Source organism: Herpailurus yagouaroundi, unplaced genomic scaffold, assembly GCF_014898765.1.
Source record: "Herpailurus yagouaroundi ecotype Mexico unplaced genomic scaffold, PumYag 29, whole genome shotgun sequence".
NCBI lineage: Eukaryota > Metazoa > Chordata > Mammalia > Carnivora > Felidae > Herpailurus > Herpailurus yagouaroundi.
In genome coordinates, this window is record NW_024412377.1 from 3,267,329 (window position 1) to 3,291,925 (window position 24,597).

A 24,597-nucleotide genomic window follows, 5' to 3' on the forward strand; every position below is an offset into this window, starting at 1 on the left:
GCATGAACAGGGGAGGGGCAGAGAGAGAGGGAGACACAGAATCGGAAACAGGCTCCAGGCTCTGAGCCATCAGCCCAGAGCCCGACGCGGGGCTCGAACTCACGGACCGCGAGATCGTGACCTGGCTGAAGTCGGACGCTTAACCGACTGCGCCACCCAGGCGCCCCCGAAATCTCTTCTTAAATAGAGATGCAGGATATAACCACAAGTTCAACGGGATGCATCCAAGAGACATTTGGGGGTCATACTTCCCTATCTTTCTTTTGATAAAGAACATTAAGCTATTTTCTTTTTTTATTCTGGTATATGGTCTCCAACTCTTGGAGCACTCGCTACACATCTGGAATGCACTGTTCAAGTCAGCACCATTTTTCTTCACAGCAGGGTTTGAAGATGAGCCCAAAGGACAATTTCTGGCCGAAGATGTTTGGTATCATTTTATCTAAAATTCAAACAATTGCTACACACTTATTCTAAATGAAAGACACTTTCGCCACCACCCCCTTCTTGGCAATAATTTTCTGCCTGGATAATTTACAGAATGTACTATATTCTCACGATCTTAGAATAACACCATTCCAACTCACAATCTGAATCATCAGTTTCAGAAATAAGGAAGTTTTGAGACCCGTGGCTTCTCAAGACCACTTAGAAACTCAAAACACTGCTTTTCAAAAAAGCTCTTTGTCACTCTGGGGTCCAGAGAGTTTTGTGTTGTGTGCTTTTTTCCCCGAAAAAAAGTAAACCTCTTTTAGGCTGCATACGTCATTGAATCAACACATCCTTGACTTCCCACTTACCCAGCATCAACTCTTCCTTCCCAACTGGGGAGACGACACCCAGGCTCCCAAGTCTATTTCCAGAAGGCAGCCGGAACCAAAGGTTTTCATGCAAATCTGAGAATGCCACCCCCGTGTCTGAAAACTCTTTATGGCGGCTCCTTGCACCTAGAGTGTAAAACGTGTCTACCCTGGTTTCCAAGACCCTGGTGGCATCGGCAGGTGCTACCCTGCCCCCCAAGCAATCAACACCAGGTAAGTGGCTCCCCACTCTCTACACTCCAGACTCTGAGCTGGTTTCTGATGCTTCGACATGTCAAATTCACTTCTGACTTGGAGACTCTCTACTGTCACCTCCAGCGCCTGCAACTTTTTTTTTTTTTAATAGACTTTACTCTTTAGAGCATCTTCAGGTTCACAGGAAAATAGAGCGGAAGGTACAGGGTTCCCGCGTGCCCCTGCCCCCCACACTGTGCTTAGCCTCCGACATCGTCAGCATCCGGGTGGTAAGTCTGGTACAGCTGATGAGCCCACACGGACACATCCTCACACCCTGTCCATGGGGAGCGTTAGGGTCCACTCCTGGTGTTGGACACTGTATGGATTTTCATGCACGTACGGATGACGTGTATGTGTCATTACAGCACCACACAGAGTAGTTTCACTGCCCTCAAGATCCTCTGCGCTCTATCTATGCAGCCCCCCCTCCCCCAACCTGTGACAGCCACTGACCCCTTTACTGTGTTCGCGGTCTTGCCTTGTCCAGAAGGTCACAGAGTTGGAGTCCTGCAACATGTAGCCTTTTCAGATTGGCTTCCGTCATTGAAAAATATGCATTTGGGGTGCCCGGGCGGCTCAGCTGGTTAAGTGTCCTGTTGTTGATTACAATCTCACAATTTGTAAGTTCGAGCCCCATGTCAGGCTCTGTGCTGACAGCACGGAGCCCGCTTGGGATTCTCTGTCTCTGTCTCTCCCTGCCCCCTCCCCGATCATGTCCTCTCTCTCTCTCTCAAAATAAATAAACTTAAAAAAAATAAAATTAAAAATACGCATTTAAGATTCCTCTCTCTGTCTTTTCACGGCTCAACAGCTCAGTTCTTTTTAGTGCCAAATAATATTCCACTGTCTGGATGGACCCCGGTTTATCTACTCACCTACTGAGGGACATCTTGGTTACCTCCAAGTTTTGACAATTTGTAATAAAGTTGCTGTAAACGTGTGCAGGCTTTCTCATGGAGATACGTCTTCAAGTCATTTGTTTAAATACCAAGGAGTGTGATTGCCGGAGCTCCCGGTGTTTTTTATTCTCACAAGGTTATTCTTTTATTCAGATGAATATCCACATATTCATGTGTTCATTGATCCTTTCAACAACTCTTTGGTGAATGACTGCTTCTTCACTCCTTCTCCAGAAAAAAAAAAAAAAAAAGCCTTTCCCTTTACCCCAATGGCCTTCTTCCAGCCACTGAGAACATCTCAAAAGCCACTGCTTAGATGTAGAGTGGCAGTTCCCCACCAGAGAGCTTCTGTGCCTTCCCCCCTCCACCCCCACCCCCGCCCCGGGTGGTGGGGCAAGTCCGGAGACAGCTACGACGACCATGGGACTGGGCCAGGTGTTCCTGGAGGCTGGCGTGAGACGTGGGGGACGGTGCACAGGGCATAGGATCGCCCCGGCTGGAGACCCAGGAGACCCGCTCGGAGTAGCCCCCAGCCTCAGGCCCCCTAGCAGAGCCCAGTGGAAACCCCCTACACCAAGCACACAAATCTGTGACAATACTTGCCCGCGTGGGACTGAAGACATCAGGGGGCTAGGTCGTGCCAGACCTTGAATAGGGCTCACCAGACCTCAGGCAGTCCCGTGGATGATGGTAAGCAAGGTAGGGGTGCTAAGGGAGGGGAGCCCAGGAAACGTCAGGCAGTGCAGGAACAGACCAGTTCCAGAGCAGGTGCTCGGGGCCATGAGGATGTGGGCGCATGGGCGGAGGCCGTGGGACCTGAACCCACGGGGCTGGAAGGGCGCACGGTGGACGCGGGTGGAGGGGACGGCACGAGGGCCCCCCACGCGGAGAGGGATGGAAAATCAGAGCGGTCTCCGAGGAACCCTACAACAGAACGCCTGGCACCCTGTGAGGCCCACGTCCAGAGGTCAGCAGAGGGCTTAGCCTCTGTGCTGGACGTAGGGAGGTGGCACCAGACCCCCGGGGAGGGACCTCCAGGGCCGCGGCAGGGGGAGAGGGTGGGCAGTGCAGCTGGCAGGCGACAGCTGCCCTGGGTTCTGGGCCACTCAGCAGCTGGGACTCCCACGAGGGAGTCCGTCCTTGAAGGAGCGCAGCCTTCCCTGGACAGCGCCCCTTAGAGACCCCCTCCTTCAGACTTACCTAGAAGGACCAGGGGATCAGTTCTAAACCAGCAGGCAGGTACTAAGGCAGCGGACAGCCTTAGCGAGGGCATCGGTGAGCAGGGATCCCTGTGACGCCCGCCTTGCTCCTGTCACCCCAATGCAGGGACCCACCCTCTCAGCCCCGAGGTGGTAAGGCTGGGAGATTCTTTACCAGGTGTCTGATGTGGAAACGCCCTGGGGGACCTCCTCGGAGCGGAGCCCCGTCACCAGGCCTCGGCTCTCACTCTGGCGCAGGTCCGTTTTCTCTGGCAGTGAGAGCCCTCCTCAAGGAGGCATCCCGGAGGAGGCCTGGTGGCAGGTGTGCTGTGGTGGGGACCAGAGCCCCGTGTCAGTAGCTGCCTCCCATCGCGACAGTCTCTCCTGACCCAGCGTTGGCCAGGCTCTGACCCTCTGCTCGGCCAGGCCCCGCCTTCTGGGCTTCCATGCTCATCTCTGCATTGTCCTCAAGAGTCCTGCTAAGTGTTTGCCCAGAATCCCCCACCCTCTAGGTCTGACCCCCTTGATATCGAGTCCATTGTCCCCCAGGTCACACGTGGTCACTCCATCTGCCTAGAAATCCTGTGAGGTCAGCTGCTCCCAAAGCCGCCTTTCCCCCAACGTTCCCTCTTAGGAACATTCCACTCTCAGGCTCCTCTTGGGGTCACTCGGCAGGTATCCCAGGGCTCCCTTGGGTCTTATGTCCATGGCCCCAGGAGAGAGGACAGACATCCAGCGTGGGCAGGCAGGAGAGCTCCTGTGTAACTGGAATCACGAAGGGCCTGGACGGACAGACAGAAACGGCAATGTGAGACCTGGAATCTGAATTTGGTGAGGGTGATATGGGTCGGTGCCCGTGGACCGGCCGGATGGACGTGCCTAGAACAGGGAGGGCTGGGCCATTAGAGGCACAGCGCCCCTTCAGTGCGCAGAGTCTGAGGGCGAGGGTGGGGTGACTCTGTGACTCTGGACTGGGAGGAGGCCTGTCCCTGCAGGCGAGGGGGCCGGGAGGGGTGTGGCCAGGAGGCCGCTGGCAGGGAGCTTCCCTGGGCGTGCGGTGCCCCCTCCGCTCTCGTTCTCACGCTTTGCTGTCGGTGCCTTCAAAGCCTCAGTAAGTTTGAACACAGGGCCTGGCGTTTTCATCTTGCACTGGGCCACGCAAATCGCGTAGCAGGTCTTGGCGCTGGAAGGTGCTGGAAGCTGGCTGGGCCTGCGGTGCGGGCGCCTGGAAGGAGCGAGTCGCTGAGGAGGGTCCAGGCAGACAAAGGGGCTGCGCAGGAAGCCAGGGAGCGAGCGGCCCGAGGGCAGGGCCGTGTCCGGCCTCCCCTCCCCAAGGCGCCATGTGCCTGGCGCACGCGGTCATCCGGCGACGTTTGCCGTGTGATGAACGAGTGCCGGGGAAGGGAAGACAGAAGGTGGACGAAGCGTGGTCTCTGGGTCTGGTCTCAGGGCACGTGGAGGTGAGCAGGGAAGAGGCCCCTGTTAAGGTACGTTTGCAGGAAGCGTGTAAGACGGAGAAGAGCTGGGGGAGGCGGAGAGGGGCTGGGGAGGCGGCTGCCCCTCCGCCCCCAGTCCAGGGAGGACAGCGAATGAGGTCTGGCGTGGACACAGCGAGGCCCCTTCACATCTCACATTCATCTTCCTCCTGGGAGAACAGGGCTACTGTGGGAAAGGAAAACGCAGGAGCCGGGGGGGAGGGGGGGACAGGGGCCTGGAAGGTCTGAGCAGGTAACATCTGGGCTGAGACCGGGTGAGGCAGAGGGCCGGCCAGATCCGGAGGACTGTGGGGTCACGTGGCACGAAGCGTGGCCCGGACCGGAGCCCGGGGAGCCTTGGCGACGGTGGAGGGGAGTCCAAATCCTGTTTCTGGTGGAGAGGGAGACGGTGCATCGATCCAGAGCCTGTCTGCCTCTCTCCTGTCGGCGGTGTCGTCCTCATGGACAGCTGGACACCGATCTCGGCTGGTGGCGAAGGGCGGGAGCTGGCTGTGGGGGGCTCCCGGGCCGTCCAGGGGCTGCCGGTCCCCGGATGGTAGTGGCGGCCATGGAGGGGAGCTGGACGGCGGGGACGTGGCACCAGCAGGGCCGCAGGTGATCGGCCGTGTGGGGAGGCGAGGGGGCCGAGCGGGGAGGACAGCCAAATCAGACAAGGGGACGAGCCACCGGGCCTGCACGGCAGCACTAAGGAGACTCCCAGGGGAGGAGCCGCCACCGGGACGCCAGGCACCGCCCCTCAGTGGCGGCCCAGAGGGGCGTCCTGTGCAGGCCGGCCTCGCAGCCAGGTGCCTGGAGCCCCCTTCGAGGCACGGCCGGGGGGGAGGGGGGGGGCAGAGGAGGGAGGGCGGTGACCGCAGGGTCCGCACAAGTGCAGCAGGTGGGCAAGAACAACCCTGGGCAGAGCCACCGCGAAGCCACTCCACTGACCGAGCTCTCTGTCGCCGGTCCCCACAGCGCGGGCTGTCTGGGGCCCCTGGTACCCTGGACCCCGTGTTGGGCCCGTGGCCTCGCAGGCGTCTCCGTCCACACGAAGCCCAGCACAGCTTGCTGGCCGCTCACCTCCTGTCTTGGGCTTGACTTCTCCCACCGGCTGAGCTCCAGCCTGTGCTGGGATGCCCCAGGGAGGCTGGGGGAGGGGGAGGCCTGGCGGGGTGGGGAAGGGGGAGGGGTTAGGGTTGGGGGAGGCCTGGCGGGCTTTTTCTCTGCTGCAGCCAGGGCCTGGGCCCTCCAGGCGGAGGAGAAGTTACGGTCCCTCGTGGTTGGTTCTGCGGTGACTTGGGTTCACAGGCTGCTCAGCTTGGGGTCAGAGTGTGACGTGGACAAGCAGGCTGTTGGGGGGGAGTCGCCTCCTTTCAGGACGGGGACCTCGGTGCTGCCAGAGGCACCTGCCACCCCGCAGGCTGCAGGTGACCTCGGGCAAAGGACAGAACCTGCAAGAAGGGACGCCTGGAGGACGTCCCCTGGAGCTCAGGTTCGGACGTGGGAGGAGGGGCCCTGTGGGGCTGGGAAGGGACTCTCCGAGGACTCGGATGTGGCCCAGGGCAAAGCGAGGCAGAGACGCTGGCAGGGCCTGGAATCCGCCAGTACGAAAAGGGAGGCCCAGGCCCTTCTCCCTCCTCCCATCGCTGCGGAGCAGCCTCTGGGCAGAGTCTGCGGGTCCCCAGCAGGCCCGGCTCAAGGGTCCCAGTACCGCAGGGCGGGTAGCAGGGGAGGGGTGGGGCTGGGAGGCGGGAGCTCCCTACCCCTCAGTGCCCTGGGGCGGCTCCTCTCTGCCCCCTGGGGGGGCAAGTGAGGAGCACAGAGGGTCTTCTGGGCCAGGCCCCAGCTGCTGACAGTCAACCGGGAGAAGGTAGTTGCACGCCAGGGGCCGGGGGGGCCGGGGAGTTCTCGAATGCCTCGGAAAACCTGACGCTGTTGAGCCACTGCCCTGCCTGGTCTGCGGCTGGTACAAGACCCAGGAGGGGGCCCAAGCGGACCCTTCCCAGCGGCAGTGCTTCTGACGGTGGCTGAGGAGCCACGTTGGGCGTCCGGCTGCCTGCTTCCACTCTGCCTTGGCCGTGGCATCGGGAACACCTGCCAGGCAGCTTGCCTCCCTCGGGCCGCCCTCTGGGTCCCCGGCGGCTTCCACCAACAGGCCCACGATATCCAGTGGGCAGAAAACCCTCACCTTTTGTCCCCCGCCCGCAAAAGTGCGGCTCACTCCCCGCGCGCCCCACCTCCCACAGCCTCAGGAGTGGGTCCCCTTGGAATGACACCAGGGCACGTGCCTGGCTTGGGGTGGGCCATCCCACAGCCCCCTCCCTCCTTCCCTCCCTCTCCTTTGGGGTGGGTGGGTCGCACCCTGCCCACCAGCCCTCCCTGAGGGAAGCCTCTTTCCCTTGCCCCCGAGACCCCAACCTCCCTCTGCAAATCCCAGAAGCGACTCGGGACAAGCGGTTTACTGCTGCCTGGTGTTCACGGAACACCCCACGAGGGGAGTGAGCCTGAACTCCCGTGGAAAGGATTATACAACCGTGAAAGTCCTTTAAAGTCATGCTTCATCATTAACACTCACATGGGTTCTGCATTGTCCTCCCAATGATGCTTGTCTTGAAAAATGGATTCTTCGGCTTTCTGAGCGAGCTCCATCTTCCAGGAAGCGGCCGCGTTTCCCCCCAACTCTGCATCACTTCGAGGGTGGGAGCTGGGCTCTAAGCGAGGGCCCAGGGCCGAGTAGTGGCCCGTGGGGACAAGTCACTGCCGTAACCCAGGACAGTGACACCAGAGCAAAGAGAGCTTAGGACCATGCGTGATGGACTGTGAGGGGGCAGATGCTCCCTGAAAAGTGCCTTCCACTGAGAATGCCACACAAATAGAACCGTAAATGTGGTTCCAAAGGCCATTTGTGTCTAAAAACACAAGGAAAGACTGACATCTGGTGGCCATTTGTTAGCATGACATCACAGGTCCAGAAATTAACTTCTTCAGATGCTGTCTGAATTATAAACTGTCAGAGCTGGAAACCACTCCATGAAACGTAGCCAGGGATTTTAAAAGACATAATGTGGTTTATTTTTATTATGCAGAAGCGCATCAGACGAAGGAATAGCTCTTCGTAAAGCAAAACATAGGAACTTGCAAAGAACAGTATCTTTCCGTTTTGAGTTCATATCTCCTTGGCTTCTAGACCAAATCTATTAACCATTTCAGGGGAAGACTACATTAATGAATTAAGTCATCAGTGTAACTAACCTCCGAATTATGTTACGTTCTAAAGCTTTAGTCTGGAGACGTTACTGAGTATACGGGAGGCCGTGAGGCAAGAACTGAGCCTTTGAGTCAGTTCCTCTAAACAACCGACTGGGCTCCACATGTACAAGGGAGCCCCCACATCAGAAGCCAGAATCTAGACATCCCTCCAGGCCTGAGGAGGCTCGGACAGAAAAATGCAATGTTTTTCTTGTAAATTTGTTATGAAAAAATGATTAAAAAACAAAACCAAACCCAAGAGACCACAAATTAGGTTTCTACAAGTAAGCTAGACATATTCGTTTTCCGAAATGGATACCATCGATAACGTGTTACTAAGTACTCTCTGCTTCATAGATCCTATGGATTTGGATCTGCCCTGGTTGCTTTTCCCCTAAATGACAGGTAATCCTTTATAACAAAACACCGGCTCAAATAGGCCACTCACTTGACAATTTAAAGGCAGGCATGTGGTTCCAAGTTCACTGTTCGCCACTTTCTGTAGTGTAGACGTTTGCTGGCTTTTTTCCATGACAACAATGAGACAGGTGTGGCTGTGGGAAATGGGAGAAAGAGGAAAAATGTAATTTTCGGCATTCCTCAATTAGTGGCCCTACGTCAGTTTCCATCACCACATATAACATGTGGTTTTGTTCAGCTTGCAAGGTAAGAATGAGTTTTACATTTTTTTTAAGACTTTTTTTTTCATTCATGTTTATTTTTGAAAGAGAGAGAGAGAGAGAGAGAGAGGGAGACAGAGCGTGAGAGGGGGAGTGGCAGCGAGAGACGGAGACACAGAATCCGAAGCAGGTTAAGGCTTTGAGCTGTCAGCACAGAGCCCCACACGGGGCTGGAACTCACGAATGTCGAGATCATGACCTAAGCCAAAGTCACATGCTTAACCGGCTGAGCCACCAGGTGCCCCAAAATATATAATTTTAAGTAATCTCTGTACATGACCTGGGGCTTGAACTCATGACCCCAAGATCAAGAGTCGCATGCTTCATGGACTAAGCCAGCCAAACACCCCAAGTTTTACATTTTTAAATGATTCTTTAAAAACCAAAAAATGACAAATACGCAGTAGATCTACGTGGCCCCCGAAAGCCTAAAACATTTATTATGTGGCCCTTTGTAGAGTTTGTCTACCCTACATTATACGAACAAAACGTTTGTTTCTTTGAGTGGTTTGAGAAAAGAAGAGAATGCACATTCAGTTTTGAATGTTAAATGCTTATTTTTTTTACCTTCACTTAGTTGCAGCAAATTTGATTCACTCTGACATTCATTGAGTACCTACTGTGTACAGCACTTCACGAGGTTTATAAGAAAAACTGAGGTCTCAGAAGACATGACAATCACTGTAATCCAAGTCTAAATGCGGGGTTACAAAAAGATCAGTCAGGGGGCGCCTGGGTGGCTCAGTCGGTTGAGCAACTTCAGCTCAGGTCATGATCTGGCGGTTCGTGAGTTCGAGCCCCACGTCGGGCGTCAGGCTCTGTGCGGACAGTTCGGAGCCTGGAGCCTGCTTCGGATTCTGTGTCTCCCTCTCTCTCTGACCCTCCTCTGCTCGTGCTCTGTCTCTCTCTCTCTCTCTCTCTCAAAAATAAATAAACGTTTAAGAAATTAAAAAAAAAAAAAAAAAAGATCAGTTGGTGCTAAGGGGAAGAAAAGAAGGTAGGTGTCACTTCAGGTTGTGGAATAAAATGTGGGACCTGGAAGGATTACCTGGTAGATGACAACCAGTAGACCTGGCAGGAAGGTGTTCCAGGCAAGGGGAAGAAACGGGCCGAAAGACAAAGGCAGAAGGGCAGCAGTGAGAGTTCTGAGTTCCAGCAACAGCAGGTGCGCTGTGGGTGTGGAGGGCAACGTAGAGGGAGATAAGGCTGGAGGGTAAGCTGGTGCCTCCTCCACTCAAATAACTGGGAAAAAACACTCATTTGGGAAACTTTAAATAAAAGGGAAGTTACTGTTAAGACACGTTTGTCTGGATCAGAAGCCAGAGATGGAAAGTCACCAGGACGCAGACATGGTCTGCTCTCCCCTTTCTCTACTGGGTCACACGACGGTCTTCCGAGGTACATCTGCTTCCCGCTGCGCTGCTGCTCATCTCCTTTCCCCGTAAACCCTGGTCTTGTTTTCCGCTCAGGGGTAAATGGATCCGTCAGGTACTGGACCGCCTTAGGTGTCAACGACAGGAAATCTGGCTGTCAGGTCCGGAGCCCTGGTCCCTTGCTCCACAGCAAGTGGCAGCCACGGATTGTGTAAGAAGGGGCAGGGGTGCGGTATTTGTAGAGGAACCAGACTGCTCTCTGGGGAGGGCCGTTTCCCGTCGCAGTGTCCGTACTGAACATTTTGGAAAAAGCCGGTGAAGTCTGGGTGTCTAGGTAGCACGTACAATGCTCGTATCGAATGCTAAGAATTTGGACGTTGGGAAGCCGCGGGAAGTTTCTGAGCCAGCCAGTGATACGGCAACGAGCTGGGATCGTTAAGAAGAGAATTCTGCTGCCGGGGGATAAGGTGAAGACCTTCGGTCCAAGCCGAGGATCAGGGCCCGAATTTACCCAGGAATGTTACCCAGGAACAAAACCCAGGGGGAGGAGTTTTGTTTTTTCCCTCTCAAGGGGTATACACTTGAGATTTGGGAGCGGCCTGCTACCGTCCGTGACCGGGGTCACCGGCTGCGCCCCAGCCAGGGCTTCGGGCCGCAGGGAGGGCCTGGCAGAGAGACCGACCGACCGACCGCCGCAAGCGCGGCCAGCTGCCGGGAAGAACGACGGTCCCGCAGGAAGGAGCGGCCGCTGTCGCGAAGGCCGCGCCACGGCGGCAGGACTCGCCCGGGGTCGTCCGCCGCACGGGGCGTCGGGAAGCGTAGTCCGTCCTTCCCCTCCGGGTACCCGGCCGGGCTCGGACAGAGCGGTTCCCTCCAGTTCCAAATCGCACACCTGCCCGACCCGGCGCGGGACCTTCCATTGCTGCAGGCGCCTGAGTGACGTCATCAAGGGGGTCACCGCCCCCTCGCTGAGGGCTGTAGGTGTCTATGGGAACCTGCCACAGAGCCAGCCGGCAATAAAAGACTAACCCCCTACTCAGCGCAAGGGGTGCACCTCCGATGCCTCTGCTCTCCCTGACTTTTCCTTTGTGGGCGCCTCTCCCGCCGCCTCGGCTCGGCTCCGCTCCCTATTTTGCTCAGGCGGCGCCGCGGGCAGCCCCAAGCCGCGGAGAGGGGCGGGGCGAGCTAGGGCGGGGCGGGGTCCTGGCTGGGCGCTGTCGCGCTCGGGGGCCGCGCCGGGTCGCGTTTCTCTCTAGTGCCCGAGGCGGCTCCGGTTGGGAGAGCCCTTCGCCAGCTCCACGGGGACCTCTGTGCACGGATGGACCCGCCCGCAGCCGGCGGGAAGCGGCCTGGCAGGCGGCGGCCCCGGCGGCGTCAGCAGAGGGAGGACAGGGCCCGGGCCGCGGGTCCCTGAGGCGCGCGGGCCCACCGGGCCCGGCGGTGGCACCATGATGCCGGGCGAGACCCATTCGGCGGCGCCCGGGACGGCGGCGGACCTCTCGCGGTGTCAGGGCTGCGCCTCCCTGCAGCAGGTGCGGCGCCTTCCCGGGCCGGGGGCGCGGAGGAGCTCGGCCGGCCGGGGCGTGGGGCTGGGGGTCCCGCCGCGCGCGCTGCGCCCGCTCCACGGCGGAAGCTCCCCCTCCTCCCCTGCCCGACCCCCTTTCTACTGCAGTTGTATTGGGAACCGCCTCCTTTGCTTTATTTAGGCTTGCAACCCGGCACTCGTTTACCGGGATGCGGTGGTGGTAGCGGGGGGCAGCGTGAGCGAGCGCTGGCGGGGCCCCTTGCTTCACTCCCCCAGTCTCAGGGCTTCCCCGGGGCCGACGGGTGACGGGCGAAATGCTCGGGGCCGCTGCCTCTCCGAGGACGAGGTTTGGGGCTGCTCTGGCTCATCTTGAAATATTTCTTGCCCGGAGGCAGGCCGTGCTGGTTGGCGGGGAGGGTCATTCATCAAAGGCGTGCACGTACTGGAAGTTTCTAACAGCAGGAGGGACTGTTCTCTACGGTGACAGGAGAGGAGTTACTAGTGTCTGGCCCCAAGTCTTGTGAGGTAATAGAAACGGTCCCAGGCACTTGTGTCCGACCTGATCCCCTTAGCTGTCTGATATCGAGGGTCTCTTAACTTCTGTCAGCACCATTAGTGGTGAAGTGGGGCCCCTCCCTGCTCTACCTACTAGATGTCATGAAGTTGTCACTCCTTCTGCCTGGTGTTCTAGGCACCAGGGACATAGCGAGCAGAACACACGATCTGCCTTTATAAGTAAGACTCGTGTGTGCAAGTAAGACTTTACAGGATTTTAAGGATTGGGAGGAAAATAAAGGAGGAGTTGGAGTGGTGGTCTTGCCTCTTGGCCGTGGTGGGGGCAGAGGGTTTTTGAGGGGGTGAGGTAGGGAGACCTGAATGTTGAGCCGAAGAGCGGGAGAGGACCTTCCTGCGTGGAGGGGTCGACATGGAGGAGCCGACAGGTGGGATGTTCGGAGGTGGGAGGGAGCAGTGGGTCTTTGGGGAGCAGAACAGCGTCTGCTTGGCATGAGCACAGTGTGGAGGGGAGAGTGGCTGCTGGGATGAGACCAGAGAAGAATGTAGGCCAGATAGGCCATCGAGATAAGGTGTTTTTTTGTTGTTGTTTTTTTTTTTTAAGGGCGCTATCTGTGAAGTGATCCCAAACGTTAAGTGTTGAGAGCAGGGGAGAGAGAAAGGGAGTCCTGCACTGGCAGGAAAAGCGTTTCTGAGCTCAGCTGCTGCGCTGGATAGGTGTCTATAATGTGCATTTGTTTTCCCTCAAAACCTCAGGAACTTGAGTGAAGGTGTCTTGGATCTTTCATAAACCGCATTCTTTGGGCCAGTTTCATCCAAAACTATTTATAGGTAACCTGTTGTGTTTTAGGCAGCAGGAGGAAAAAGGCAAACATTCTTGATTTCTTGAGCTTCTATTTTAGGAGGTGGGGGGAGAGAACAGATTAAACGAGTTACATGAGAAAATAATAAATACGTTGGAGATAAATTAAGCAAAGGAGGGTAGAAAGAACAAATGGGCCAGGAAGGGGCCACTGGTTGGTGGAATTTACGTAGGGAGCCCTGGGAAGGCCTCTCTGAGAAGGTTCTCTTTGAGCATAGGGAGTGAGAGAACGAACCCCGTCGACATCTTGGGAGGAGAGCGTCGCGTCCAGCAGGCAGATCAGGTGTGGACGCCCGACACAGGAGCATGCTGGATGTGCTTGGGAAGAGAAGGCCAGTGTCGCTGCAGTGGAGTGAACTTGGATGTCATAGCCCTTCTAGGCTGCGTAACAAAACACCGTAAAATACAATGGGAGTTCATTCCTCATAGTTCTGTTGACTGGGAGGTCTTAGATCAAAGCACACGCAGATTTAGGGCTCAGGGCGGGCCTCCGGCGGGGGCGTGGTTCTGGTTCCTGGTTTGTGTCTGTCTGTCTTCTCGCCGTGTCCTCACCCCGTGTAAAGGGAAGGGAGCTTTCTGGGGTCTTTTGGAAAGGGCACTAATCCCATTCCTGAGGGCTCTGCCCTCATGACCTAAACACCTCCCAAGACCCCACCTCCAAATGCTGTCACATTGGGGATCAGATTTCAACCTGTGAGTTTTGGGTGGTGTTTGTTAGCAGTCAGGGAGTCTGATGAAGGCAGAATGAGGAGGGCCTGATTGTGGGGCTCTTCTGGACCACTGTAAGGATTTTGGCTTTTACTCTGAAAGAACAGTGAGCTGTTGGAGGCTTCTGTGCAGAACAACTGGTGTGAATTTCACTTTTCAGTTGTGGATTTGGTCCTCCTTCGGGAGCGTGGTTCCGCGTCCTCTGGTAGCTGAAAGTAGCAACTGTCGCTTTCTCGTGTGTAGGCCGGAAACTAAGTGTCATCCTTGGTTCCTGTCTTTCTCTCCCATCCTGCATCCAGTCTGTCAACCCATTCCCTTGACCGAGCGTTCGTTTCCCCCATCCTTGCTCTTCCCCGCTGCTGCCAGCCTGTGTGACCCAGGCGATCTCTGGCCTAGAGATTCTCGCCGAATCTTGCCGAGGACTCCCCGTCTCCTGTGAAGTCTCTTCAATCCAGGGGCCTGCAGACTGGTTCCGTGGGGGGCAAGGTCATCAGCATCCAGGCTGTTGGCAGCTCCTCCCCTGGTCATCGCAGGGCACACGCCGTGCGGGCAGCAGGCAAAGAGCGGGCATGCTTGGGCTGCAGGGAAACTTGATTCACAAAAGCAGGGCCGGCCTTTGGAGACCTCTTCCCTAAATCAGGACACTCCATTGCATTTGGGTTTTTGCCTGGATCGTCTTTTTAGGGGAAGAGGAGGATGAGATACGCGTAGAGCCTTGAGCGAGTCTTTAATTTTGCAAAGTGAGGCTGGGAAAATACGTTTGTGGCACGCGATTGAAGATCTCGATGGTCACCACCTTACAGTTCTGCGTTAGTTTTCTCAGCTTATGGGCTAGAGTGAGGTCTTGCGCGATGGCCACGTAGTAGCCGTGTCTTCCCTAAAAATAGCAGGTGGTGATGTACCGCTTGGATTGGAGGGGGTGCCACCAGCTGTGGTACGTGCTAGTGATAACAAAAGCCCGGGGGAACTGAAGCTTCCCAGGGATGGGAACAAAGAAGAAAAAGGTCGAAATGTGAGAGTCTACAAAGAGGAGACGGGTCCCAGGTCTGGGAACTAGAAGACCAGAGAGTAAAACCTGAGCAGCTGAGCACTGGTGGAGGGAAGGGAAGTAGAAACGCGGCCCGAAGAGACGTTGGAAATGTGGGAGTGAGGTTCCGGAGCCACCGCGGGATTGGGGATCCCCAGCTGCAGTCACACGTGGTGTGTGTGGCGATTTGTGTGCTACACGGTGCCCCCAGGTGCCCAGGGGACTTCTAGGAAAACAGAAGCGGCCCGGAGGGGTACGCTCTATCACTCACGGAAACTTTGGAAACTTCTGCGGCAATGATGAGACGGGGTGCTGTCGTGAGGGGTCCATGAAGGGACAGCTGCTGGCGGAAGGCACGTGTGGACCGAAGGGGACAGAAGCGCACAGGGGAATGGGAGCCCGCGAAGTCAGGGTGGGGAACGTGGAGAACAGGGAGCAGGGGTCTGACAGCCTGAGCGGGGTCACCTTTTGGAGAGGCGCCTCAGGACCGCAGCGGGTTCCACACTTGAGGCAACCTTGTGCCAGAGAAACTAAGGGGGTGCCCTGCACAGAGAGGGTGGCCTGCTGTGTGGTGTCGCACAGCTCCCCGCATCTCGCACACCACGGGCAAGCAGGCAGGTGTCATCCCTGCGGGAGGCGGGTGCTAGGCCTTTGTTGCGGACCGTGCTGGGAAGCTGGCTGTCTGTCCTAAGTCCCGCGGTCCTGTCCTTGCACTGGAAATCTTCCCTCCTGCCCACTCCGTCTTTCTCTTTCGTGGTACCCTACGGTCGTCGCTGCGTCCCGCAGGGTGCGGATTAACCACATCTTCTGCATCCTCTGTGTTTTGTAGTCTCGTGCCTCCTCTCCTGTGTCTTGTCACCCTCAGTGGTGATCATGGTTTGTCACTGAGCTCTGGCCCAAGGTGCGTATGGGTTCCTGAGTGTGAGACGCCACGGGATCCAGTGTGGGTCCTTACTCTGTTGCCAGTGACCGTTCTTGAGCTGGTGGTTTTAGGTCTGGCACAGGCTGCTGTGTTCTGGTGGAGGCGAGGCCCCCTTGTCACCGGTTCCACTCCCTGCGTAGCAAAACCGTTTAACCCTGGGAATCCTGATGAGAGGCCGAAGCACATGGTGATCCTTTTGCGCTCGTGTCACTGGACTGCATGTGGGACAGATGCTCTCTGGCCGTCCTCAGAGCAGAATCGAGCCTGTGATTTATGTAAACTTGTGTTGGACTCCCACTGATAATTGCCTGTAGTTTAGAACCTGAAACCTGTTCTCTCCTAGACATACTGTAAGTGGTTTGTAAGTGGTTGTGTTACAAGGGACACTCCCTTGTCCAGCATTGTCGGTCATTTAGCAAATGTGTGTGCGTGTCACATCACGGTATGAGTTTGGAATACAGTCACGGACAGAAGGGGCTTGAGGCTCGTGTTCTAGTTCAGGTTACAGATGGCGAGAAAACCACAGAACAAATGTGGGAAACAGGTACCACGTTGGGGGATGCACGGGGCACCCCAAGAGCACCGAGGGGCGGGGCAGCGGAAGGCGGCTTCCTACAGGAAGTGAATCTGAACTGAGGTCTGAGGATGATTCTTAGCTGCGTAAGGAGAAAGAGTGAAGGGAGAGTGTTGTGGCCCGAAGGGGGGCCACGTTGTCCTGCCTTCCCAAGAAGCGGAGCCACTCAGCTCGTCTGGTGGGGAAGTACCCGGAGCAGCGCTGGAGGGGGGCATCCCTACCTTCCTGCCGTGTTCTCGGCCACTCGACGCCAAGGAGTCCACAGGGGGGTCCTCGCTCACTGCTCAGGAGACACGCTCCACTCTGGTGGAGATCAGTGTGGACTTTAAATGATTGCAGTTGATAAAAAGTTGACCAGGACGAGGAGGTGGAGATGTGGCACCCTGGAGAGGATTCAAGGCGAGCAGTGAGCCACATCACCACAGCCTAGGGGTTAATGGATTACTGTGAGTTTTAAAAATAATTTCTTTTGGGAAAAAAACAAAAAACAAAAAACGACTTAACCTAGAACGTACAAGAAAGTCACCAGAATAGCACACGGAATCCGGCATTCTCTTTACCCCACTCGCCGATTGTCCAGGGGTTTGTTCGTGGGCCTCGTCCCTGCTGTGCACACACGCCTTCCCTGCCCTGCAAACTTCGGGCTGTGTTGCCCTGAAATCCGAGCACCCTTCAGCGTGGTGAGCCCGCTGCCCTCCAGTCCTGACGCGAGCGTCGGTGCCGCCGCTCGCCCAGTCCCTGGGCCCCTCGCAGTTTGCTTCCGGGCCAAGGAGAAGCTTCTGCCTCTCGCTGGTTCGAGGCCTGGTCAGGAAAACGTGTTGTAGAGCACTTGTGTCTCTTCAGCCTCCTCCGTGGAGTCTCTCTCTGAATTTCGTGTCCCTGAAAGCTTCAGGAGCATAGCCTGTGTTCTCGTTGGCGGGGTCTGCAGACGTTGTGGGGGCCACGCTGTGTCAGGGCTCCGTGAGCCCACACTCGGGGCCAGGGGTTGGCCAGGAGCATGCACGTGAGTGCGCCCCCCTCCTCGCCAGGGGCCTTACGGCCGGAGGGCACAAAGCAGAGTCTGCCGGGCAGAAAGGCCCTGAGGAAGCCCAGCGAGGGTGACTGGACTCAAGTGACGTTACCCAGCAGTGCTCAGTGACACGGAGTGTCTGCTGGGGGCTGGTCGGGCGGATACACACTCAGATTCCAGAAGGAAAGCAGGTTTCGGCAGAAACCACGCTGCAGGTCAGCACAGGGAGCCACTCTTAGCATCGAGCGAAGGGTGGGAACCCTCTAGAATCCCAATTCCCCACACACCACCACGGGCACCCTTGTAGCAGGCCTTTCTGGGGACAGTCTCAGACCTGCCGTGTCCTTTGTTCCCACACGTGCCCCGGGGGGGCCGAGGGAGTGCTCCCGCCACCTCGTGAGCCGAGGCCAGAGACGCCGCGAACATTGCACAGTACACGGCACAGCCACCGCAGACAAGAATCTGCCAGCCCGGATGTGAGTGTGGAGGTCGACCTGGGCACCCTACTTCTCCTGTCGCCACCTCTGCTAACTGACTTGCTGTCTGTCTGCACGTGTGCTGACCCCTTTGGCGGTGTCGGTTTCCTAACCGCACCTCCTGACTGCACCGGCATCTCGCCTGCCCCAGGCCCACGGGCCGGCCCCCTGCCAGGTTGTCCCGTCCCTCCTCGCCCTGTGCCCTCCGGCCACTGCTCCCGTTCCACGTCCCTGGGAGAAGGGAGGGAAGGTAAGCAAAAGGTGGTGCCCTTTACTTTCATCAAGTGCTAGACATGCACAGTGACCGTCCAGAGGATCTTCGTGGATAAGATTGAAACAGCGCGCTGTGGAAGAGGAGTACGTGGGGAGTAAGTAGGGGTGACAGGACGTGCTGGTCTGGGAGCCGTATTGGTGGACGAGTGAGTAAGTGCGACGTAGGGTTGGAGGGAGACTCAAGGTGGGGTTAGCGATGGGGGACAACCGGGAGGAAGCCCGAGCCTTCCGGCAGATGTTGCAGCACGACTTCCAGAAGAGCCAGACGGCTGGGAGAGAAGCCGCGGTCAGCGGAACCCCGTCGCGTCAGCCTGTCCTGGAGGGGAGCTCCCCACACCTGCCTCCTTCCCGAGGCTGGGCGGCGGAGGGCCGTGTGCACTCGTAAATGAGCGCAAGTCACTTAGACACAGCCCGCTGCACACTCAGAGCCCTGAGATGTGCTGGTTAGAGACGGTTTGGACCAGATTGGAGAGGCACAGAAGACTTGTCAGGGTGCTGCAGGATCTGCCCGGATTTGAGCTGCCGTGAAGGCCGGCTCGGAGGGAAAAGTCAGGGCCTCGAGTGCTGTGGTTTCGTCTTTGCTTCGTCTGCTTTTCCCCTGTGTGGTGCTGTGTTTTGTGGTTTTCATTTCTTACCTGTAGCAAATGTGGGTGAACACAGCTTAGAGAGGTGGCCAGATGGACAAGATGTGCCCACGGACGGACAAGAGCCAGCAGCCCCCAGCCCCACCTCCCTCCCGTCCCACCTTGAGTTGTTGGCAGTGCGTTTTGTGATGAACCTTAATAGCGTCAAGTGACAGACTTGGGTTGCAGCTTCTTGCTCTTCAGTGTCAGGCGTCCTGTTGGACGGCTGACCTCGGCAGGTGCGCGCTGAGCTCTCCTTGCAGCCGGGACCCTGCTGCCCCTGCGGCCCCTGCCCTCCCTCTGCTCCCCTGCCTTCTCAGCCCGTGTGTAATTTTGGTTCCGTCCCTGCTCCGAGCGGATGTTTTTCTGACTGTATGGTCTTCAGAGCTGTGCTCTGGAGTAAATCATGATTACTTTTCCTTTCTTGTGTTTTTTTGTTTGTTTCCCCGGATGAGTGAGTCTAGCCTTAATTCAGCTTGCTCATCTTGAACGTGTTAAGGACTCTTTGCTGTATGCCAGGGATGGGTTGACCCTTTCCTGGCTCATCCTGTTTACTTCTAATAGCAGGCCAGCTCTGTCCCTCCCAGTGCTCTGTCTCCTTATCTATAGGATTGGAAAGGGTCCCGAGGCAAAGGGAGGCTAAATAAATCTGCCCAAGGTTCCCGGGCTGGAAGGAGGTGGGGCAGGAATTTGAATCCAGCTGTGTGGGACTCTAGAGGTTTCTGGAATGTCTCTTGCATGGTACTCAGCACTATAGAACGGCATCTGGAAGCAAGGTGGGGAAGATGAAATCCACTAGCAAAGAACTGGAAAGAGGAGGGGAAAAAAGGAAGAATCACTTGTGCTTAAAAAATCATAATTTAAATGCATGGTGCGAACCAACCACGTTTACTTGCAGCTCTCTGTCAGTTAGGTCAGAATATCCTCAGGGCTTTCGTTCCGCCAGATGCTCTGTCGTTTGCTCCTTAAGGGGGAAATTCCGTGCAGAGCCTTGGGGCCTGCTCCTTTCCGGGGTGCAGCCGCCTTCTCGATTCTCGTCACCTCTGTCTTTTGTGCCACGTCGCCTTCTCTGGGTTTACTCCACGAGTTTGGGGGGGTCACGTGTGGTCATGACCTGCAGTACCTCCCTCAGTAAGGATGTCTGCGAAGTAGAACTTTTGTAGAACTTTGTAGAACTTCTGACTGGGAAGAGTCTATTTTCAGCTAACTTGAATTTACATAAAATCTTGTTGGAAGAAAAAAACCAAGAGTGTCAGTCTTACCATCCCAACCGATGGCTAGCTTGCACAGAATTTTACCTTGGAATTCACTTTTCCTTCGAAACTTGCAGGGTTCTAGGTTTCCAGATTGTTGTGAAGGCTGAAGCCATTCTGGTTCCAGATTCTCTGCATGCGACTTGGCTGGTTTCATTTTTCTCTCAGCATGCCTGTAGGGTCTTTGCTGTGTCTCCGATGCCCTGAAACCTGGTGCTGATGTTTCCTGGTTTGGATTCTCTTTCTGTTTATGTGCTGGGACCTTTCAGTTTGGAAATGTCTGGCTTTGGTTCTGAGATTTGTTTTCCTTGAGTATCAGAATGACTTTGATCATCTGTCCATCTTTCCTGTTACTGTGTCTAGAACTCTTACTTGTTGGGCATGTGGGATCTTGCCCTGACAACTTTAATTGCTTTTTATTTTACTTTGTTCTTAGGTCTGTGTTTCGTTTTATCTGGGGAACTTTTATTTTCAACTTTATCCTCAACTCTATTGAGGTTTTTATTTTGCTTTCCTGTTTTTAATTTAGTTCTGACAGTTTTATTGAGATACAATTCACATACCATAAAATTCATCCTTTTTATATGTGCGATTCAGTGGTTTTTAGTTTGGTCACAGTTTTGCAACCCTGTCACCACTTTGTAAAACACGTTCCTCTCCATCCGAGTCCCCCACCTCGCCCCTGCCAGGAACCTCTTGGGCATTAGCGGTCCTTCCCTGTCTCCCCCGCCCCCGTCCCTGGCAAGCGCCAATCTCCTTTCTGTCTCTGGATCTGCCTGTTATGGGCAATTCACGTGAATGGAGTCATACAGCCTTTTGCGAGCTCGTGTGGGTAGCGTGTGTTTGCGAGGTTTACCCCTGTGGTAGCGGGTGGCATTCATCCGTTTCATTGCCGAGTAATCACGTTATGTGGCTGTGTGACATTTTGTTTATCCGTTCTATTAGCTTATTTTTTACTTCTTTGTCTAGCGTGACTAACGCTGTAAACCACAGTGTGCGGGGTTGGCAGGGACGTGTGTTTTCGGTTCCTCGGGGCACGGACCTAGGAGTGGAATTGCTGGATGGTCAGGTGATTGACATTTGAGCCCTTGCCCAACTGTTCGATGCAGCTGCACCGTTTCCTGCCCCCCACCCCCGACTCGGAGGGTTCCGGCCTCTGCATCCTCACCAGCACTTGCTGTTGTCTGTCACTTTGGTTTTTTTAGCCATCCTCGTGCGTGTATGTGTTTTTAATTTTTAAGAGCTATAATAAAGATCCTAGGAACTCTGTATATTCCTTTTACAAATGTTGTTTCGTGAACGTAACATCACTTAACCTCCGCTCATGCTACTGTTCTTGCGGTTTTCGTCTCAGTCTTTATTTACTCCAAGTTGCTTGGTCTTCTTTTGGTCTCTCTCGCTCACGTTCAGGGTTCTCTCTGATGGGCGGAAATCCTTCATTATTTGTTCATATTAAAACTGTTGGCTAAGGTGCTGGCGGGAAATGCTGAGTGTGGGGCTTCAGGACCCCGGGCTTCACGCAGAAGGTCTGGCGGGCTGTTTATTTGAAGCAGATCTCCTGTCAGTACCTTTAGATCTCATCTGCAGGCTGGTTACACTTCCTCCGACAAAGTGTGGTCAGTCTCCTGCCCGGAGGGCAAAAGGACTGGCTGCCAGTGTCTGGGAGCTTCGTGGGGCCCGGAGGTGGTCAGCGTCCCCTCTGTGTTTAGGAGCAGCTCGTCCCTTTGTTTCTGGCACTGCGTTCAGTGTCCCGGGCAGAGAATTCCTCACAGCAGACCTTTTCCTGGATGGTGGCAGAGAGGTAGGAATTTGAGGATTAAATGCTTGCAAGAGAGCTTGCGACCAGTTCTCACGTTAGCGCCGTCTGCCGGCCTCTGGTCTCAGAGGAACCTGGTGTCCCCGTTCCCCGCCCCCACCCCCCTGCTCTCTTGAGCCCCCTGAATCCGTGTTCTTCAATCTGCTTTCCAGTTGCCGTTGGCTTCTTATTCTCCTCTCATCTTTGTGGGTCTTGCCTTTGGCGGAAAGTTCCTTGACTTCAGTTTTAGCTGGTTTTTGGGGACGTTGTAAAAGCAGATGCATTCCTTACCCTCTGGGCCCGGAAGTCTGTTGCTACACCCCAAATTTGTTAATGGAAGATTGTTTCTTCAACGTGGAAGGCCAAGTATACATTGAATACAAAAATGAATGGGCCCCCTGTTGTCCTTTTGACCGTCAGCGTTGAGAGTCTGGATTGTACACAGCACCAGAGCGGTTAAAGCTAGAAATACAAAATACGAAAGCCTAAAAGTACTAGGATAGCATAGAGGAGAATCCTTTAATTTTAGCGTCATGGGTAGGATAGGACTTTCTAGATACATCAGGAGGCCGAAATTTTGTAAAAAGTGACGGATTCAACTCTGAGTATTTAAAACGTGTACATGCCTATGTGGGTGCATTTCAGTGGTCACCTGACATACCGTATATGCATTTGTAACATTTAATGAAATGTCACCGTGCCTTAGATGTGGCAGCCCCTCGGAAAGGGCAACTTCCCTGTGAGCAAACAGTGGGAAGGAACTGTTAACTAAGAGGAGAAGAACTGTGAGTAGCCGGAAGAGATTTGTCAGTCACGCTCCTAGAGAAACACAAATGAAAAAATAAGGGCCCTGATGGGGCGCCTGGGGGGCTCAGTGGATTAAACGTCCGACTTCGGCTCAGGTCACGATCTCGCGTGATCTCCCGTGATCTCGCGTGAGTTCGGGCCCCGCGTCGGGCTCTGGGCTGACGGCTCGGAGCCTGGAGCCTGCTTCCGATTCTGTGTCTCCCTCTCTCTCTGCCCCTCCCCCGTTCATGCTCTCTCTCTGTCTCAAAAATAAATAAAACGTTAAAAAAAATAAAGAAAGAAGGGCCCTGAGATTTGCATTGCCCGTAACTGTCACTGCTGCAGGAGCCTGTCTGCACTTGATCCTAAGGACGGGGAGCAGCGTCTCACAGGGCATGGGCAGGGACGCTCGTGGGGCGCGGGTGAAGGCTGAGGAGAACCCGCGTGTCCCGCAGTGGCCCCTGGTGCCCTGAGCACACCCAGTGTCGTGTGTGGGAGCGGTTCCGGAGGGAGATGGGCGACGTGGAATCAAGATCTTTCGTTGGGGGTGGGGCCAGAAGAGAGCTAAGATTTTTTCTTTATGTCTTTCAGTGTATACGGTTTTTATTTTACCGATCACGTTACGTGTAGGACTGAAGAAAGTGCATGTGGTACTGTAGAGGGAGATGTTTCTTTAATTCTCAAAATCACTTGCATTATCTAGAAAAAGGTGTTTTGGTATAATCAGTGAAAATAAGTACTTATTTCTGAAATATTTGCTAATGAAATGTGCAGACATGAAGGGGAAAAAAGTCACTTAAGGAAAAAAAATTTTGCTTTTAAATCTTAGAAACACTTGGAGCAGTGTAATTAATGATGTTTTCCCTGTCGATAGCAGCAATGTAGAGCCGGATTTGTAGTTCGTCCCTAAAATCTACAGATCCTTATAAAATGAATTTTTTTTATTGAATCTTGTCCCTATTTTCTTTTTTAATTTTTTTTTCAACGTTTATTTATTTTTGGGACAGAGAGAGACAGAGCATGAACGGGGGAGGGGCAGAGAGAGAGGGAGACACAGAATCGGAAACAGGCTCCAGGCTCTGAGCCATCAGCCCAGAGCCCGACGCGGGGCTCGAACTCACGGACCGCGAGATCGTGACCTGGCTGAAGTCGGACGCTTAACCGACTGCGCCACCCAGGCGCCCCAGAATCTTGTCCCTATTTTAATATTCCTATTTGTCCTTCCTGTGTTATTTTAATTTTTAGTGTGTGTGTGTGTGTGTGTGTGTGTGTGTGTGTGTGTGTGTAACTTCTGTGTCTTTTCGGTTGTCTTCAATCCCTTCAGAGACAATGCAGAGTAAGTTGTAGACTGATGAGGACTGCTAGTTGGTGAGCTAAGGTACTGACTACTCACCAGACTGTCATTGAGAGCACAAGTCACGGCCTCAGCACGGCTCCCATGCTGTCGGGGAGAGAGCGTCATTCACGTAAAAATTCAGAGAGATACAGCATGGGTTCAAGATCACTCGGAGTCTGTGGGTCTGTGTTTATAGGTGAAGTGAGTAGCGTCTTCATTTCTGCTTTTATGTCACAGAGTGAATGAACAACATGTTCGTGTTTTATAATACGTTTCACACAGAATCTGTGTAGAGTAACTTATGAAACAAGTAGCTGACTGTAGCTGTTTTTGTCTTTCAGAATTTAAACGAGTATGTTGAAGCATTAATTACCTTGAAGCAAAAAATTATTAATACAGAGTGAGTATGTTTTCAAGTGTTTGGTTGCACTTCATGAACCCAACGGATAAGCCGGAGCAGGTGGTGTGTTAGACCCCTGGGCCAAAGAGACCTTGAGTCTGTCACCTGGAGCCCGCGTGCTGTGGGCCACGGTGCAACTCACATTGCGTTACTGGCCCACAGGCCTTCACAGCCAGCCTTACAGCTTGGGAAGTGATCTCTGCTAGACAGAGTGGACATTTTGTTTCAAGCTGTTTTCTGTCTTTAAAGCCCTCTTAGCTTTAGGACTGGACCTCAGGTTTCCTCACAGTAAGTATTTCATAGTCATGGGATGAGATTTAGTCTTTTTTTTTTTTTTTTTTTTTAATATTCTAAAAGTCACACGAATTTATAGGCTAAGATGTTACTCCGGTCAAAGGGATTTAAATTAAAAGTTCGTGTATCAGTGCAGCGCTGCCTCTAAGGAATTGAAGGTGATGTGTACATATATATATATATATATATATATATGTATATATATATATTCAGTATATGATACAGCTGCGATATATACACACACACGCATACGTATTAAGCATAAATCTGTTGCCAGAAACCTAGGAA

At 54.5% G+C, this 24,597-nt stretch overlaps 2 protein-coding genes across 17 annotated transcripts in view; one reads left to right on the forward strand and one right to left on the reverse strand.

Annotated features, from left to right (window-relative positions):
- LOC121042332 (uncharacterized) overlaps positions 1–10,962 on the reverse strand; it is an 11,460-nt gene extending 498 nt beyond the window's left edge. The window contains exons 1-7 of one of the 9 annotated variants that reach the window (XM_040493579.1): positions 9,851–10,956; positions 9,609–9,730; positions 8,329–8,434; positions 7,207–7,342; positions 5,580–5,795; positions 4,239–5,210; positions 2,072–3,938 (exon numbers count right to left, since the gene is read on the reverse strand). In XM_040493579.1, coding sequence (XP_040349513.1) covers positions 4,816–5,210; positions 5,580–5,795; positions 7,207–7,342; positions 8,329–8,434; positions 9,609–9,730; positions 9,851–9,964 — 1,089 coding nt within the window. In that variant the 5' untranslated portion in view covers positions 9,965–10,956 and the 3' untranslated portion in view covers positions 2,072–3,938; positions 4,239–4,815. Of the gene's footprint in view, positions 1–2,071; positions 3,939–4,238; positions 7,541–8,328; positions 8,435–9,608 lie in introns of those variants that run through there. The other 8 variants (XM_040493585.1, XM_040493562.1, XM_040493571.1 and 5 more) reach the window with 8 other exon arrangements.
- Positions 10,963–11,143: 181 nt separating this feature from the next.
- The window catches only part of ICE1 (interactor of little elongation complex ELL subunit 1), a 58,479-nt gene continuing 45,025 nt past the window's right edge, over positions 11,144–24,597 (forward strand). For 4 of the 8 annotated variants that reach the window (XM_040493534.1, XM_040493519.1, XM_040493507.1 and 1 more), the window contains exons 1-2: positions 11,145–11,465; positions 23,957–24,015. In XM_040493534.1, the coding sequence (XP_040349468.1) occupies positions 11,382–11,465; positions 23,957–24,015 (143 nt within the window). In that variant the 5' untranslated portion in view covers positions 11,145–11,381. Of the gene's footprint in view, positions 11,466–23,956; positions 24,016–24,597 lie in introns of all 8 variants that reach the window. The other 4 variants (XM_040493485.1, XM_040493494.1, XM_040493499.1 and 1 more) reach the window with 2 other exon arrangements.